Consider the following 13,900-nt stretch of genomic DNA (forward strand, 5'->3'; position numbering starts at 1 on the left):
GGCGTCCCTGCGGCGGCCATATAATTTTCAAGGCAGATGCAAGGTAGCCTCAAGGTGCCCGCAAGGCGACCGCAGGGGGGCCCTAAGGCGAACGTGCGGCCAGACGGATGGTAACGAGTGGGTATATATACCCGTTCTTTTTCATATGTATAACAGCACTTACAGTTGTCATGGCTACGGCTTGTCGAATTGCTACGGCCAACCTAGAAATGAAAAAGTTATAACTCCGCGCTATAATTCCACGGCGACCCCTACGGCCTGTAAAAGATAGCCATACGCCCTAGGGCCACCCTGAGGCCACCTCAGAAACTCTGCGGCCGCCGCACGTTTCTGTCAATTTAGGGGGGGTACGGCCGCCGTATCCTAGCCGTAGAGCAAATGTGACTGAGGAGTAAGCCTGTCATACTTCTGAGGTCGCGGCAAAAGGAGTACCGGCTTACAGGAAAAAGGGGCACTGCATCAGCGGCACAGCAATGATACAACCAGCAGCCACAGTCTGCATATAAAACAATAAATTGTGACGTCATGTGTATTGAATTGGAAAATTCCATTCCAAAATGCAATTGCATGTTTAATCTGCATTTTGCAGTTTATGTTTAAACTTTATTCAAAGTTTAAATAACTCTGTAACAAAGGTGATAGCAAACTCGACAGACAAATAAAAACCAAAAAAATCTTTTTTCTATTCAAGTACAAAGGACATTCTTCCTTTATACCTGATGCACAGAGTGCTGCTCACCTGATGTCTGTGTTTCCTGTCCAGTGACATCATTAAATTGACGGATCCAAAGAATCAACACCACACAACGTAGTGGAAGAACAAAAGTATAGTGGTTATATATATATATATATATATATATATATATATATATATATATATATATATATATATATATACATATATATATACATATATATATATATATATATATATATATATATATATATATATATATATATATATATATATATATATATATGTATAACATCAGCAATTAATATACAACACCATATCATTTCTGGTTTGCAACCAGTTTAAAACAATTAAGGAGATACTATACGTAAGGTATAAACACAAGATAAACCCTTGCAATAATAAATCTGAAAAATGTAATTTTTTTTAATGAAATGTACTTATGAAATTATTGTGGGGTGTGTGGGGGGACATATCCTCCCACCTGCATTGGCAAAGATGGCATAGTGCGATATACTGAGGTTTTGTTACCTGATGTAAGCTGTCAAGTTGTACTGGGTTATAACATGTGCTGCGTAAGTTATAGATCAAACCCAAACGATATATAATTTCCCTCACAGACACACTCACGTACACACACACACACTCTCTCTCACACTCACACACATACAGCCAAGGCAAAATGGCTGCTGTGCTCATGTACCAAGCGCTACTTTGAAGGCCCACAGTGCTGGAAATGAAGTACCAAGTGCCGACCGTAGCTCCAATATATATATATATATACAATGCAAAAATGGGAAAGTCACGGGTCCGAAGTCTAAAGCATTATACAAAAAAGTGTCCAGTGCCTTGTTATCTAATTGCAAGTGCTGCTTCTGACATAGCTCAGTGCGTGTAAATGGCGTCGGCCATTCGGAATCGTCTTTCGACCGAAGGGAGACTAAGGAGGGTTGAGGTCTTTCCACGAGGCAATGGCTGGTAGGCTGGTCTTTAAAAAAAGCCATAAGTATCGTGACTTCAATCTTCTGGGATCTCGAACCTGGTGGCCACCTCTGCGACCTAATTGCTCCTTCGTGACTCTTACGACGCAGACACGCATGTATATCCTGCGACAAGGCAGATCGGACGGAGTCCCCCAGCCTCACGAATGATGTAAGATCAGAGTAGCAGAAGCCATGCTCACTGTATCGACATGTAAGGCCAGCTGAAAGAGCTGCCAGACAAAAGCATATCTCTGATGAGAGTCTCGATCGGCGTTTTACCGACAAGCCGGACGAAGAATAATTGTTCAATGACCGACGATGAGACGGATCGCAGGGAAGGAAGCCGGAGGAGTAAGCGCCCAAAGCGGCTCGGCTGACCTGGGTATTGCGCCCGAACATATTCTTCCAGAGCACATTGAGACTTCTCCTGCAGTCCCTCGACATGTGCTGTGTCTGAAAGGCCACAGGCGTCTGCAAGAGACAAGAAAAGGTAAGGTGAGTTGACACTGCAATCCTGACTCGTCTTACCAGAGTCCATGTTCATATGTAATTAACGCACAATGCACGATTATTTGTTACATTTTGTCAAGGATTTGTGTTGTACTTCCATTTAATACAAGGTAATCTCCAGACGGGGCACAGTTGCATCTCATTCGTTCACAGCATCCATTTGTAGTGTGGCATTTCCCTTTATCGGAAATGGACAGTCTAACGCCGTCTCCGACTTCTTATCCTGCTGTATGGCATTTTCCCTTATTTCCCAAACACGCTTCAATTTCTCCCTCGCTCTACTATCTCTGCAGTGATGGGCATAACATATTATTCTTATTCTTAACGAGAAGTAAATTTCATGCTCCACGACTACACTACATATGGATCCGAGTTGTTAGTTGTTTTGGTCAGGATGCGGATCCTAATTCTGGATTTTAAAAAAATGATCCTTTAACATTGAAAAATAGGTTGAATTAAAATTGATGAATTTAAGTTTAATCCAGCATACAAATTTCTTATTTGTTCATCTATTCACTTATTTATTTAATTAATTTTTGATCACACTACATATTGATCCTTTGTACATCGTTACTGCACAACACTTGACCTGATGATCTCTTCGACACTAACGCACATGCCATATGTAGCTTGCAACAATATCGCTGCTTCCATTCCCCAAATTCAATTATTCCACGTTAATCGGACTGGTGTCGCTAGCAAGTGAGCCCTGGTGTTGGGCTAGCGGCTAGGGTGCCGGCTTAGGATCCTAGGATCCTGGGTTCGAATCCCGGTCGATCGCTGAATTAACGCCAGGGGGGTTGACTCAGCCTGTCATCCTTCCGAGGTCGGCTAATTGAGTACCAGTTCACTGGTAATTCCCTGTTTGTCGTTAAAGGCGGTAAAAAGGGTTGGCGGTAGGAAGGGCATCCGGCCGTAAAACATTGCTTCAAAAAGGGGACCGAAAAACAACAACAACCACGGTTCCCGAAAAAGGCCAACCCCCGCTTTGCGGGGAAAAATGGCCTCTAAAGGTGGTTATATTTTATATATATTAATCGGACTGCCTTTCGGGCCTGGTGTTGGCTTAGCGGTTAGGGTACCGGCTTGGGATCATAGGATCCTGGGTTCGAATCCCGGTCGATCGCTGAATTAACGCCAGGAGAATTTACTCAGCCTGTCATCCTTCCGAGGTCGGCAAATTTAGTACCAGTTCACTGGTAATTCCCTGTTTGTCGCAAGAGGTGACTAGCAGGGTTGGCGGCAGGAAGGGCATCCGGCCGTAAAACATTGCTTCAAAAAGGGGACCATGGTGCCCGAAAAGGGGCAACACCTGCTCTGTGGGGAAAAATGGCCTCGAAAGGTGGTTCAATCGGACTGCCTTTGATGCTTCTGATTGTGCAAGCAGTTTGGCTTTGGGTCAGGGGAGCTTGGGTCAGCTTCGGTCTCATGGAATCCCTTGCTGTTTCTGGGTAGTTTGTATGATTGTGTGTCGGTACAATTTATCTGGGACCAAAACGGGGGGGGGATGGAAGAGGACCGCCTGTAGCGATGGAATTGTGACGCACAAGAAAAAACTCACATGCTCGTTTCCAAAACGAAAACGCTCATATACTTCACACATGTTGAGAAAGTTATGACTGGGATAACAATCGTGAGATGGTAAATGCAATTCTACTGAACATGTGCTCAGATTTGTGGTTTCCTTTCCAAATAATATAAATTGAATGCAGCCCTCGATAATGCAAAACTTATTTTGCTCTGATATAATGTGGCAACACTTGCAAATGTTTTTTTAAATTATAAAAGATGGAATAATTGTTTGCTCTTATTGATTGGAAGAGATTCAGCATACCCCACATGCATGCGTGCACGCCACGGCACGCTGCATTGCACGGACCACCAAACCGGGCACAATATCAGAGTGTGCATCTCCATAAGCCATGACCGTGGATCACTGACCAAAAGGGGCAGTGTGCAATGGCCACGTGTGCTTGTAAAGGTTTAGATCAACATAAGTGGTCAGGAGACCGTCGGATTTACAATTGAGTTTCAGCAAGATGGCGATAAGACCAAAGCAAATCAAGTACAATCAAGAAAATGTACAGTATAATAGCAAATGTATACATAGATGTAATACATTTATTTCTGCTGCCAAGAAATGATGAGAACAGGCAGCAGAAGGGGTTTCAACATCAAGGTAAAGTTTGGAATCCGGCGCCGAAAGAATAAAAATAAAATTAGGTACAGGAATTTGCAGACAGCGCGAGCACGGAAGATAGAATTGTTTCTGGTATCACTTGCGTTCTCTCCCTCAATCGGCACCCGCTCCGACCAGTTTTGCCGGCTGCAGCAGCAAGGTCCGTGAGACACCCGTTAAACCCTTGCTCGTCGCGTGCAACAATACACGCTCCATCGTACAACTCGTCCTGATGATTGCGCGGTGACTCCTGACAATTGCATGCACCGTGCGACTCGTCCTGACGATTGCACGGTGACTCCTGACAATTGCGTGCACTGTGCGACTCGTCCTGATGATTGCATGCACCTTGCAACTCGTCCTGATGATTGCGTGATGACTCCTGACAATTGCATGCACCGTGCGACTCGTCCTGATGATTGTGCGGTGACTCCTGACAATTGCATGCACAGTGCGACTCGTCCTGATGATTGCACGATGACTCCTGACAATTGCGTGCACTGTGCGACTCGTACTGATGATTGCGCGGTGACTCCTGACAATTGCATGCACCGTGCGACCCGTCCTGATGATTGCGCGGTGACTCCTGACAATTGCATGCACCTTGCGACTTGTCCTGATGATTGCATGCACCTTGCGACTCGTCCTGATGATTGCGCGGTGACTCCTGACAATTGCATGCACCGTGCGACTCGTCCTGACAATTGCATGCACCGTGCGACTCGTCCGGATGAATGCGTGCACCTTGCGACCGGTGTTCATGGTTGTGAGCACAGTGCAGCTCTGCGACAGTTTGCATTGCGATGTTTGCACTCGATACGAGACGGTGCAGCCTGAACGCACAGTTCAAGGGGACCGGTGTCTCAGTGCGCACCATTTCGCAAGGCTGCGCTCCGCAAATCCGAAAATGAAACGCGTTGCTGTCGGTAGCACAGAAATTAAATCACACTCAACTTTCTTTTCAAAATGCTTCTGCAACATAGCATGTGACACATGGGCGTGCGCAAAGCCAGCGCATGTGTTATGCAAACCTGTGTGTAATAGCCTCTCGTTTTGCTAAATGTATATTATTTTAACAGATATCAAAGTTTCCAGCCGTTTCGACAAGATCCGGATTGCGAACAAAATCTGCGGTCGATCGACATCTGCACGCGACGACGTCTACGCCCCAAAGCGAATCTCCAAACTCGGCGGAGTTTGTGCGACGGAGGCATCGCTGCGCACCCGAGCGGGAGAGTCATTTGTCACCTCCCAAAATAATTGAAGAGCCTAACCGCGCCACAGCTGTTAGCGCCGCTTGGGGCGACAAGTTGGAACGGACGTCAAGTGCCTTGTTAAAAAGACTCCGGAGCCGCAATCAATAAGGCTTATAGTTGCAGAAGCACGCGTCGTGCGACGCGGCTCAAGACCGGGAATCGACTTTGGAATTCCTGGCGCTGTGGATTGACTTTATCGAAAATGGAAACTGCGGTAACTTGCAGTCACAAAACCGGGTCGTCATCTCGGATCTCCAGATAAATTCATTTATTTATTGGATTTATACAACATTGCCTTCCTAAATACGAGCAAAAACCACAACCAATTGGCTAATACAACAAAATAACATACATTCCGAGGTAGCAAGCAGCCATGATATGCATCAGAAACTAAATCGAAAATTGATGTCTGTTTTATGCTCAGGGCTTTTATAGAATGGCTGTCACGGATTTACAAGGGGCATTCAAAGGTTCTCGGAACAGGTCTTCAAAATAGTCCAAAACATCCCAACGGATTTTTTCCCAATATGTAAGTACAGTACTGCATAGAAAGAGCTTGCGGACCCTCGCCAGGACGTGTTTGTGTGGTGTATTTTGTGTGGTGTATGTGGCTGCTGTGCTTGTGTGGTTTATTGACGACGTAGATCTATGTTCATTAAAGTATGGCTGCCGAACCACGTGACCGATGACGTAATCAATTTAAATATCACATACAATTTTTGTGTAGGTCATGCTGAAGAAATTTCAAACCGATCGATCAAGCGTTCTACTTGTCTAATCATGACGTCATAATGAAGGCACCGATTATATCATCATAAATATATGTTGATGCCTCCGCCACCAAAGGTGGATGGAGGTTATGTTTTCACTCCTGTCTGTTTTTCCGTTTGTCTGTCCGATTGTGAACAAAATATCTCAAAAGGTTGTGGATGGATTCGGACGAAATTTGGCAGAGATGTAGCGCATGTGACAAGGACGAAATGATTAGATTTTGGTGAAGATCAGGATTCGGCTACTAGAATTTTTAAAGTGTTTCTTCACCATTGGGAGATAGGGCCAAAAACTATACGTAGCAGGATATCGCAATAAGTTGTGGGCGGATTTGGACGAAACTTGGTGGACCAGTTGGGTGTCTGATAAGGATGATTCGATTCGATTTTGGTGAAGATCTGAATATGGATTCGGATATGAGAATTATTTAATTTTTCAAGTGAATCTTCACCATTGGAAGATAGGGCCAAAAACGATACATAGCAGGATATATCAAAACGTTATGGTTGGATTTGGACGAAACTTATTGGACTGGTTGGGTGTCTGATAAGGATGATTCGATTCGATTTTGGTGAAGATCTGAATATGGATTCGGATATGAGAATTATTTAATTTTTTAAGTGAATCTTCACCATTGGAAGATAGGGCCAAAAACGATACATAGCAGGATATCTCAAAACGTTTTGGATGGATTTGGACGAAACTTGTTGGACCGGTTGGGTGTCTGATAACGATGATTCGATTCGATTTTGGTGAAGATCTGAATATGGATTCGGATATAAGAAGTATTTAATTTTTTAAGTGAATCTTCACCATTGGAAGATAGGGCCAAAAACGATACATAGCAGGATATCTCAAAACGTTGCGGACGGACTTGGACGAAACTTGGTGGACCGGTTGGGTGTCTGACAAGGATGATTCGTTTAGATTTTGGTGAAGATCTGAATATGGATTCGGATATGAGAATTATTTAATTTTTTTAGTGATTCTTCACCATTGGGAGATAGGGCCAAAACGATACATAGCAGGATATCTCAAAAGGTTATGGATGGATTTGGACGAATCTTGTTGGACAGGTTGTGTGTGTGACAAGGAAGAATCGATTCAATTGTGGTGAAGATCTGGATCCAGCTCGTATAATTTTTAAGTGATTCTTCACCATTGAGTGATTTAGCCAACCAGGCGGAGGTATGCTCTCTAGTGAGTGCTGTTCTAGTTACCCATGGGGAGTACTTGACAATGAGTCACGTTTTAAATTTTCCATGGAGCGGTTTCGGAGATATAGAGGTGCAGATTTTTTTTGTTTTTCCAAGATGGTGCCCGTACCACGTGATCTATGACGTCATGCTTATTTTAAAATTTTTACAGGAGGAGGCCCTCCCATTGTCAAAACTTCTTGGCAATCGGACCAACAGTTGCAGAGAAAAGCATGCGCACGTTCTGTACAGACAGACAAACAGATCAAAATGCAATAATACCCTCTCCTCTGGCGAGGGTAATTAGTACAGAATGCTCCTTATACACTGCATAGTCCTATCGTGCACCTGCACATCACCTAAAGTGAGGAAGTTTGGAATGATTGTGCGCAGTGATAAATTCTCAAATCAGAAACCACCCTGAACAATTTTTTTTTTCTACAAGGGCCGAGACTCATGGAGCAGTTAAACAAAGGACAACAAGTTTATTAACCATTAAAGGCCGAATTTGGAAAGGGTAAAAAGGAGGAACAGCACAAAACCGAGTAACAATGGCCCGAGGAGGAACAGATTGGCAAAGAATAAACGAGTGTGGAAGAGATCGTGGATGTGCATGATGAGCTCATGAGGTATGATTGGCAGCACATTTGAAAGACCGAAATGGAGATGAGAGAACAAACAGAGGGAAACGATTCCACAATCGGGAGGGTAAGGGGACGGGTGAACGCAAGTGGGCAACCAGTTTGGACTTTGGGAGGGTGAGCAGACTTTAAACAATGGACGTAATCTGGGGTGGCTCGTGGAGGGTAGAGGTAAGAGAGGACAGGAAGAGATTTATAACAATGTAAAAAAAGCAATAGTTTGGTGCAATAGAGGAGGTGAGGTTAAGCCACCTTCCTGTCTAAAACGCACTTGTTTGTTGAGGTAAAGGATCACATTGTAACTTTTAAGAGTAGGTCACTGGGTCTCTCTCTTGGCCAAATTTCACATTTTGTCTTTGGACACTATGAGTAGAAAGTGGGGCTGGGGATGGCGAGGAGGATCGATCGGTGGTCGGATCCCTTAGTCTCGTCGCCAGTGATGATGTAGCTGGAAGACTGAATTGGTAACTGGATCCAGATAACATGATGCATTTGCTATGTAGTGAAATACTGTGTGCTATTAGAGGTGATTCTTACGGCATACACCATGGGGCAATACCGTCTGGAACATCGTTTGTCTGTCTGTCTGTCTGTATGTATGTATGTCCCTTCCACCCAGCCATTTGTGGGATTATTCCCCTTAAAATGCGTTTCCTCTGCAACCGTTGGTGCGATTGACATGAAATATTCACCAAAGGAGCGCCTCCTCTTGTAGAAATTTTAATGATAATTATGATGTCACAGGGCACGTGGTATGGCCGCCATCTTGGGAAAAAAACGAAAAACTTTGCACCTCTCTCCAAAACCGCTCCATGGAAAAAAAAAATTGAAAGGTAGCTCATTGTAAAGCACTCCCCATGTGGAATAACATATGTTAATGTTGATGTCATAGATGCCTTCATTTTGAAGTCATAAATCGACGAGTACAATGCTTGATTTGATCAGTATGAAATTTATTGAGCGTAATCTGAGGATAAATTGGTCAAGAAAAAGTATTGGTAACATCATCGGTCACGTAGCTCGGCAGCCATATTTTTACGGCGTAGCCCGTAGTGCAATGCTGTCTGGAACAGCATTTGTCTGTCCATCCGGTGTATGTATGTTTGTCTGTCTCCACACCTCATTTGTCCTCGTTTGTCTGTCCTCACAACCGTCCACCAATCAGAGCTGAGGATCTGGTCACATGACAGGGGGACAGCAGATCCTCCACTCAGCAGATCCAAGCCTGGCGACGTTGTTGTTAGTCTATCGGTCTTGTTATTTTAATTATTCATCATATTATTGATCCATATATGTGTTAAAATGTTTTTTTATAGATTGGTGTTTCCTGAACTATTATATGAGTATCTCATTTGTATCATTTGTAGAGTGCACATCACACATTCATGGAACCGTTTTTGAATCCAGAAAGGAGTAAAAAACAAACAAAAAAAAAAACACCTCTTAAGAACATGAACCATCGTAATGAGCATATTCCATCCATCCAAAAAGAATACATTACTATATAGACATCATGATTGATAGAGCATCAGTCCATGTTAATACCTGCTTATGTTGTGAAGTCTTTAATTAAAAATGGTTTTGTTATGGTAAGGGTACAATACGCAAGAGACAATGTCACTTTGTCAGAATATATATATATATATATATATATATATGTATACACTCGTATATCTTCTTACTGACGAATTTTGGTGCTCGGCCTGAAGTCATATTGTGCTGCCAAAGTACCTTTACGGCAAGGATTACATTGGTTGATTTACCATTGCCTACTAAGTGGGAGTCAGGGCAATAATTACCTTCGCAAAAGCGGAAGGTTATGTTTTGATCGCTGTGTATTTATTTGTATGTCTGTGTGTGTGTGTGTGTGTATGTTATTCGCATAACTCAAAAAGTATTCAACCGAATTGCATGAAATTTGGTGGGATGATTGGTTATTATACGGGACACATTTGATTAGATTTTGGGAGCAATCGGGTCAAAGGTCAAGGTCAAGGTCACGAAAAGGTCAAAATCGTATTTTTACCATAGCGCGGTCAATTTTTATCCAATTGGCATGCAACTAATGCCAAAATGTTCAGAATTCAATGCCCGATCTTGTGATATACGACATGACCCAGTGAAGACATTACCCTTGTTAGCGGTTGGGGGTCAAAGGTCAGGGGGGTCACGACCTTGCAAAATGTGCGTTTTTTGTCATAACTCGGTCAATTCTTATCCGATTTGCATGAAATCAGCACCAAACTGTTCACTGTGCTGTTCCCTACACTCCCATGCCAAGTACAGAACAGTAGCTGCGGCGAAGGTATGCGCTCTACCGAGTGCCCGTTCTAGTTTGTCATTTGTTTCGGGCATCGGCAACAGCCTGCCTACTCCTCACTTGGGGCTTTAACGGTCACCAACTTTAGGATATTTAACGTGCACCAACTAATGCCAGTAAACGGGACATCCAACTTAACATCCATCCGAGGGATGACACACACATTCGTGCCTTGCCGTGCATGCGAAACACCAGGTGGGTAGTTTATAGCTTGGCCAAGATTCAAAGCCAGACTACACACAGCTCAAAGGTGAGTGCACATACCTTTAGGCTATCCTGCCGGCCCATGTCACATTTGTAAGCATTGGTGTTTCTTCAACTATTGTGAGTATTATATTGACCAGCAGCTTACCCGCCCTATGGTTGATCTTGTTCTAAGCATGCAATACGTTCTTCTGACACATATCATTATTGGGTGGTGTATAGGCAACTGACAGCTTCCTCAAGCACTCCCGGTAATAAAATAAGAACAAGCGTTACGCCTAGGTCCCCCGTCAGTGAAGTGATGTGAGTTCACAAAGTGGAAGACGCAAGGCGGCCATCTTGGAGTTTGACGTGGTGACCCAATTTTCAATATCGTTCTCCCTTATGCGTAGATACACCCACACACAAGATTAGAAGTTAGTAGTTCGTTTATTTTTCAAGATATTTCACTCACAAGGTTCAGACATATATGGTGGCGGCCATCTTGGATTTTGACGTGGCGACCCAATTTTCAATAGGGTTCTTCCTTATGCCTAGTTGCACCCACACACCAAATTAGAATTCGGTCCTTCGCTTACGCACGCACGCACGTCCGCACGCACGGACGCACGGACGGACGGACGCACACACGGACAGAGGGGAAAACCATAGTCCCCCTTTCGCTCCGCGGTGCGGCGGGGGACAATAACCCGGGTTGTGTACATGAAGCAAAAGCATGCCTACCACTTATAATTCAAAACAACTGACTGACCTGCAAAACATGGGGAGAGCAATACTGTACATACTGCAAAGGGTGAAACTTGTAATACCCTCTCCCACCTGGAGGTGGCGCTACATGATACACATTTACAGAGAGAATTTGTATATCCATCCTTCCACCCCTCTCTCCACACCCCTCCACCCCCCCCTTTCCTAAGACCACAGGCAAAGATTTAAAACATAACCCGATACACTAATTGGGATCATGCTGCTTCGATGTCGCAAGGCTGCGACATAGCATCTGCCTGCAACCTGCAAAATCTGCCAGCAACCCTCTTCTGGTTAAACTGCTAAAATCAAGACTCTCTGCTCACCTTCATTATTTTCTCCCGCCTCTGGAACAAACTCCCCCACTCCTCCCTCCAGGTCTTTAAAACAGCTGTTCACCACCATCTCTTATGTTCCCCCATCCAAAACCTTGATCTTTTCTACCCCCGTTAATTCATCCCAGATACACTTTTGTGAAATACCGACTTCTTCTCCCTCCACCCCCCCCCCCCCCTTCCCACGCCTCCTCCCCCCAAGCCCTCTCTCTCCCACAGATCTCCCGATGTCCATGCTCTCAAATGTTGTACTTGTGTGTTTCCCTCTCCACCCCCCCCCCCCCCACCCTCTTGTCTCCCGCTCCCTTTATCTTATGTTTTATGTGTCAGTTTGTCTTTTTGTGATTAATGTTAGCTCTTACATGAGCCTCGATCTTGTATACAAAGAAAAAAAAGTCAGGATGTAATCGGCCTAGAACTGTAGGAGGAGTAGCGCAACAAACACACACACACACACACACACACACGTCTGTGAATCATAGTAAGAATTCATAGAACTTATTGAATGTAGAGAACTCTTTCATAAAACTTATTGAATGTAGAGAATTCATTCATAAACTTATTGAATGCACATAACTCATTCATAAAACTTATTGAATGCACATAACTCATTCATAAAACTTATCGAATGCCCCGTGTGGCAAGTCTAATGAACTTTAATCAATTGAAGACGTTTGGTAAATTTTTCTCCTTGCTAATACATTCTGTTGGTTTCAAATTTGCACAAAGGGCCATGTACATATTACATCTGCAAAGTGACGATTTATAACCCCCTCCACCTCTACCCCCACCTCCTGCTACTATATTTCCCTTGCCCTCTCCCACCTTTTTGCTCCCTTGCATGCTTAATATGTGTCGGAGACATTAAAACCTATTCTCTTGTTTAACTGTCTTGAGTTGTTAGCAGAGTGGAGTCAAACGAGGAAATTGAACGGGATGGTAAAATGTGCACTTGAAATAAAGGAAATGATTACATTTGACATCTTACCCAAAGCATATCTAACAGCCCATACATCAAAAGCGAAAGCAGAGTAATGGTGAATATTGAACATTTTACGATTTACCAATTGCTGACAAATAAAGAGTAGGTCATGGACTTAAAAAATAAGTCAAAGACTTTGTGAGACAATTCTTGGTGTGTACTCGAACCTGGTACCTTCAATAAGCTACTGTACAATTGCACCAATATTAACCAGATATGCTTATGCTCACAATAAAATGGTACATGTAATTTCAGACAAGGACGGTTAACCGTTTTAGAAAATAACAAAACCAAAAATGTCTCTGTTGTGTTTGCCTTTGAAACTTCCTGTGACCAACCAGAGTCAAATCACGTTAAGGAAATTCGATCATGAAGAAATGCGCAACATTTCGGTTTTCTGTGACTTGCCATTACACAGACAAATGCATATAGAGCTACTTGTGACGTTTCCTTGTAACTGCTCAAGTTGTTACAGGTTGTGCAATATTTAATTACCTCCAAGGCAAGGTCAAGGCAAGAGGTGGGCGGAGGTTATGTCTTCACCCCTGTCTGTCCGTCTGTCCGTTTGTCTGTGAGCCTGGTATCTCAAAAAGTTGTAGACGTATTCGGACGAAACTTTGTGGACAGGTTGGGTGTATGACAAAGACAAGTTGATTCAATTTCGTTGAAGATTTGGATCTGGATACTATAGTTACCTCCACCACCAAAGGTGGATGGAGGTTATGTTTTCACCCCTGTCTGTCTGTTTGTTTGTTTGTCTGTGAACAAGATATCTCAAAAAGTTGTGGACGTATTCGGACGAAATTTGGCAGAGATGTAGCAAATGTGACAAGGACGAAATGATTTAGATTTTGGTGAAGATCTGGATTCGGATTCGGCTACTAGAATTTTTAAAGTGATTCTTCACCATTGGGAGATTGGGCCAAAAACGATACATTGCGTGATATCTCAAAAAGTTGTTGACGGATTTGGACGAAACTTGGTGGAGAGGTTGGGTGGCTGACAAGGACAAAAAGATTCGATTTTGGTTAAGATCTGAATATGGATTCGGATATGAGAATTATTTAATTTTTAAAGTGATT

At 43.4% G+C, this 13,900-nt stretch overlaps 1 protein-coding gene across 5 annotated transcripts in view; it reads right to left on the minus strand.

Moving 5' to 3' along the window:
- Window positions 1–994: 994 nt before the first annotated feature.
- Window positions 995–13,900, minus strand: part of LOC137429724 (COUP transcription factor 1) — a 45,308-nt gene continuing 32,402 nt past the window's right edge. For 3 of the 5 annotated variants that reach the window (XM_068119905.2, XM_068119908.2, XM_068119904.2), the window contains 2 exons: window positions 2,056–2,148; window positions 995–1,907 (listed from right to left, as the gene is read on the minus strand). In XM_068119905.2, coding sequence (XP_067976006.2) covers window positions 1,390–1,907; window positions 2,056–2,148 — 611 coding nt within the window. In that variant the 3' untranslated portion in view covers window positions 995–1,389. Of the gene's footprint in view, window positions 2,149–13,900 lie in introns of all 5 variants that reach the window. The other 2 variants (XM_068119910.2, XM_068119909.2) reach the window with 2 other exon arrangements.

The sequence above is a fragment of the Myxine glutinosa genome, chromosome 6, assembly GCF_964187855.1.
Source record: "Myxine glutinosa chromosome 6, kmMyxGlut1.1, whole genome shotgun sequence".
Classification (NCBI taxonomy): Eukaryota; Metazoa; Chordata; class Myxini; order Myxiniformes; family Myxinidae; genus Myxine; species Myxine glutinosa.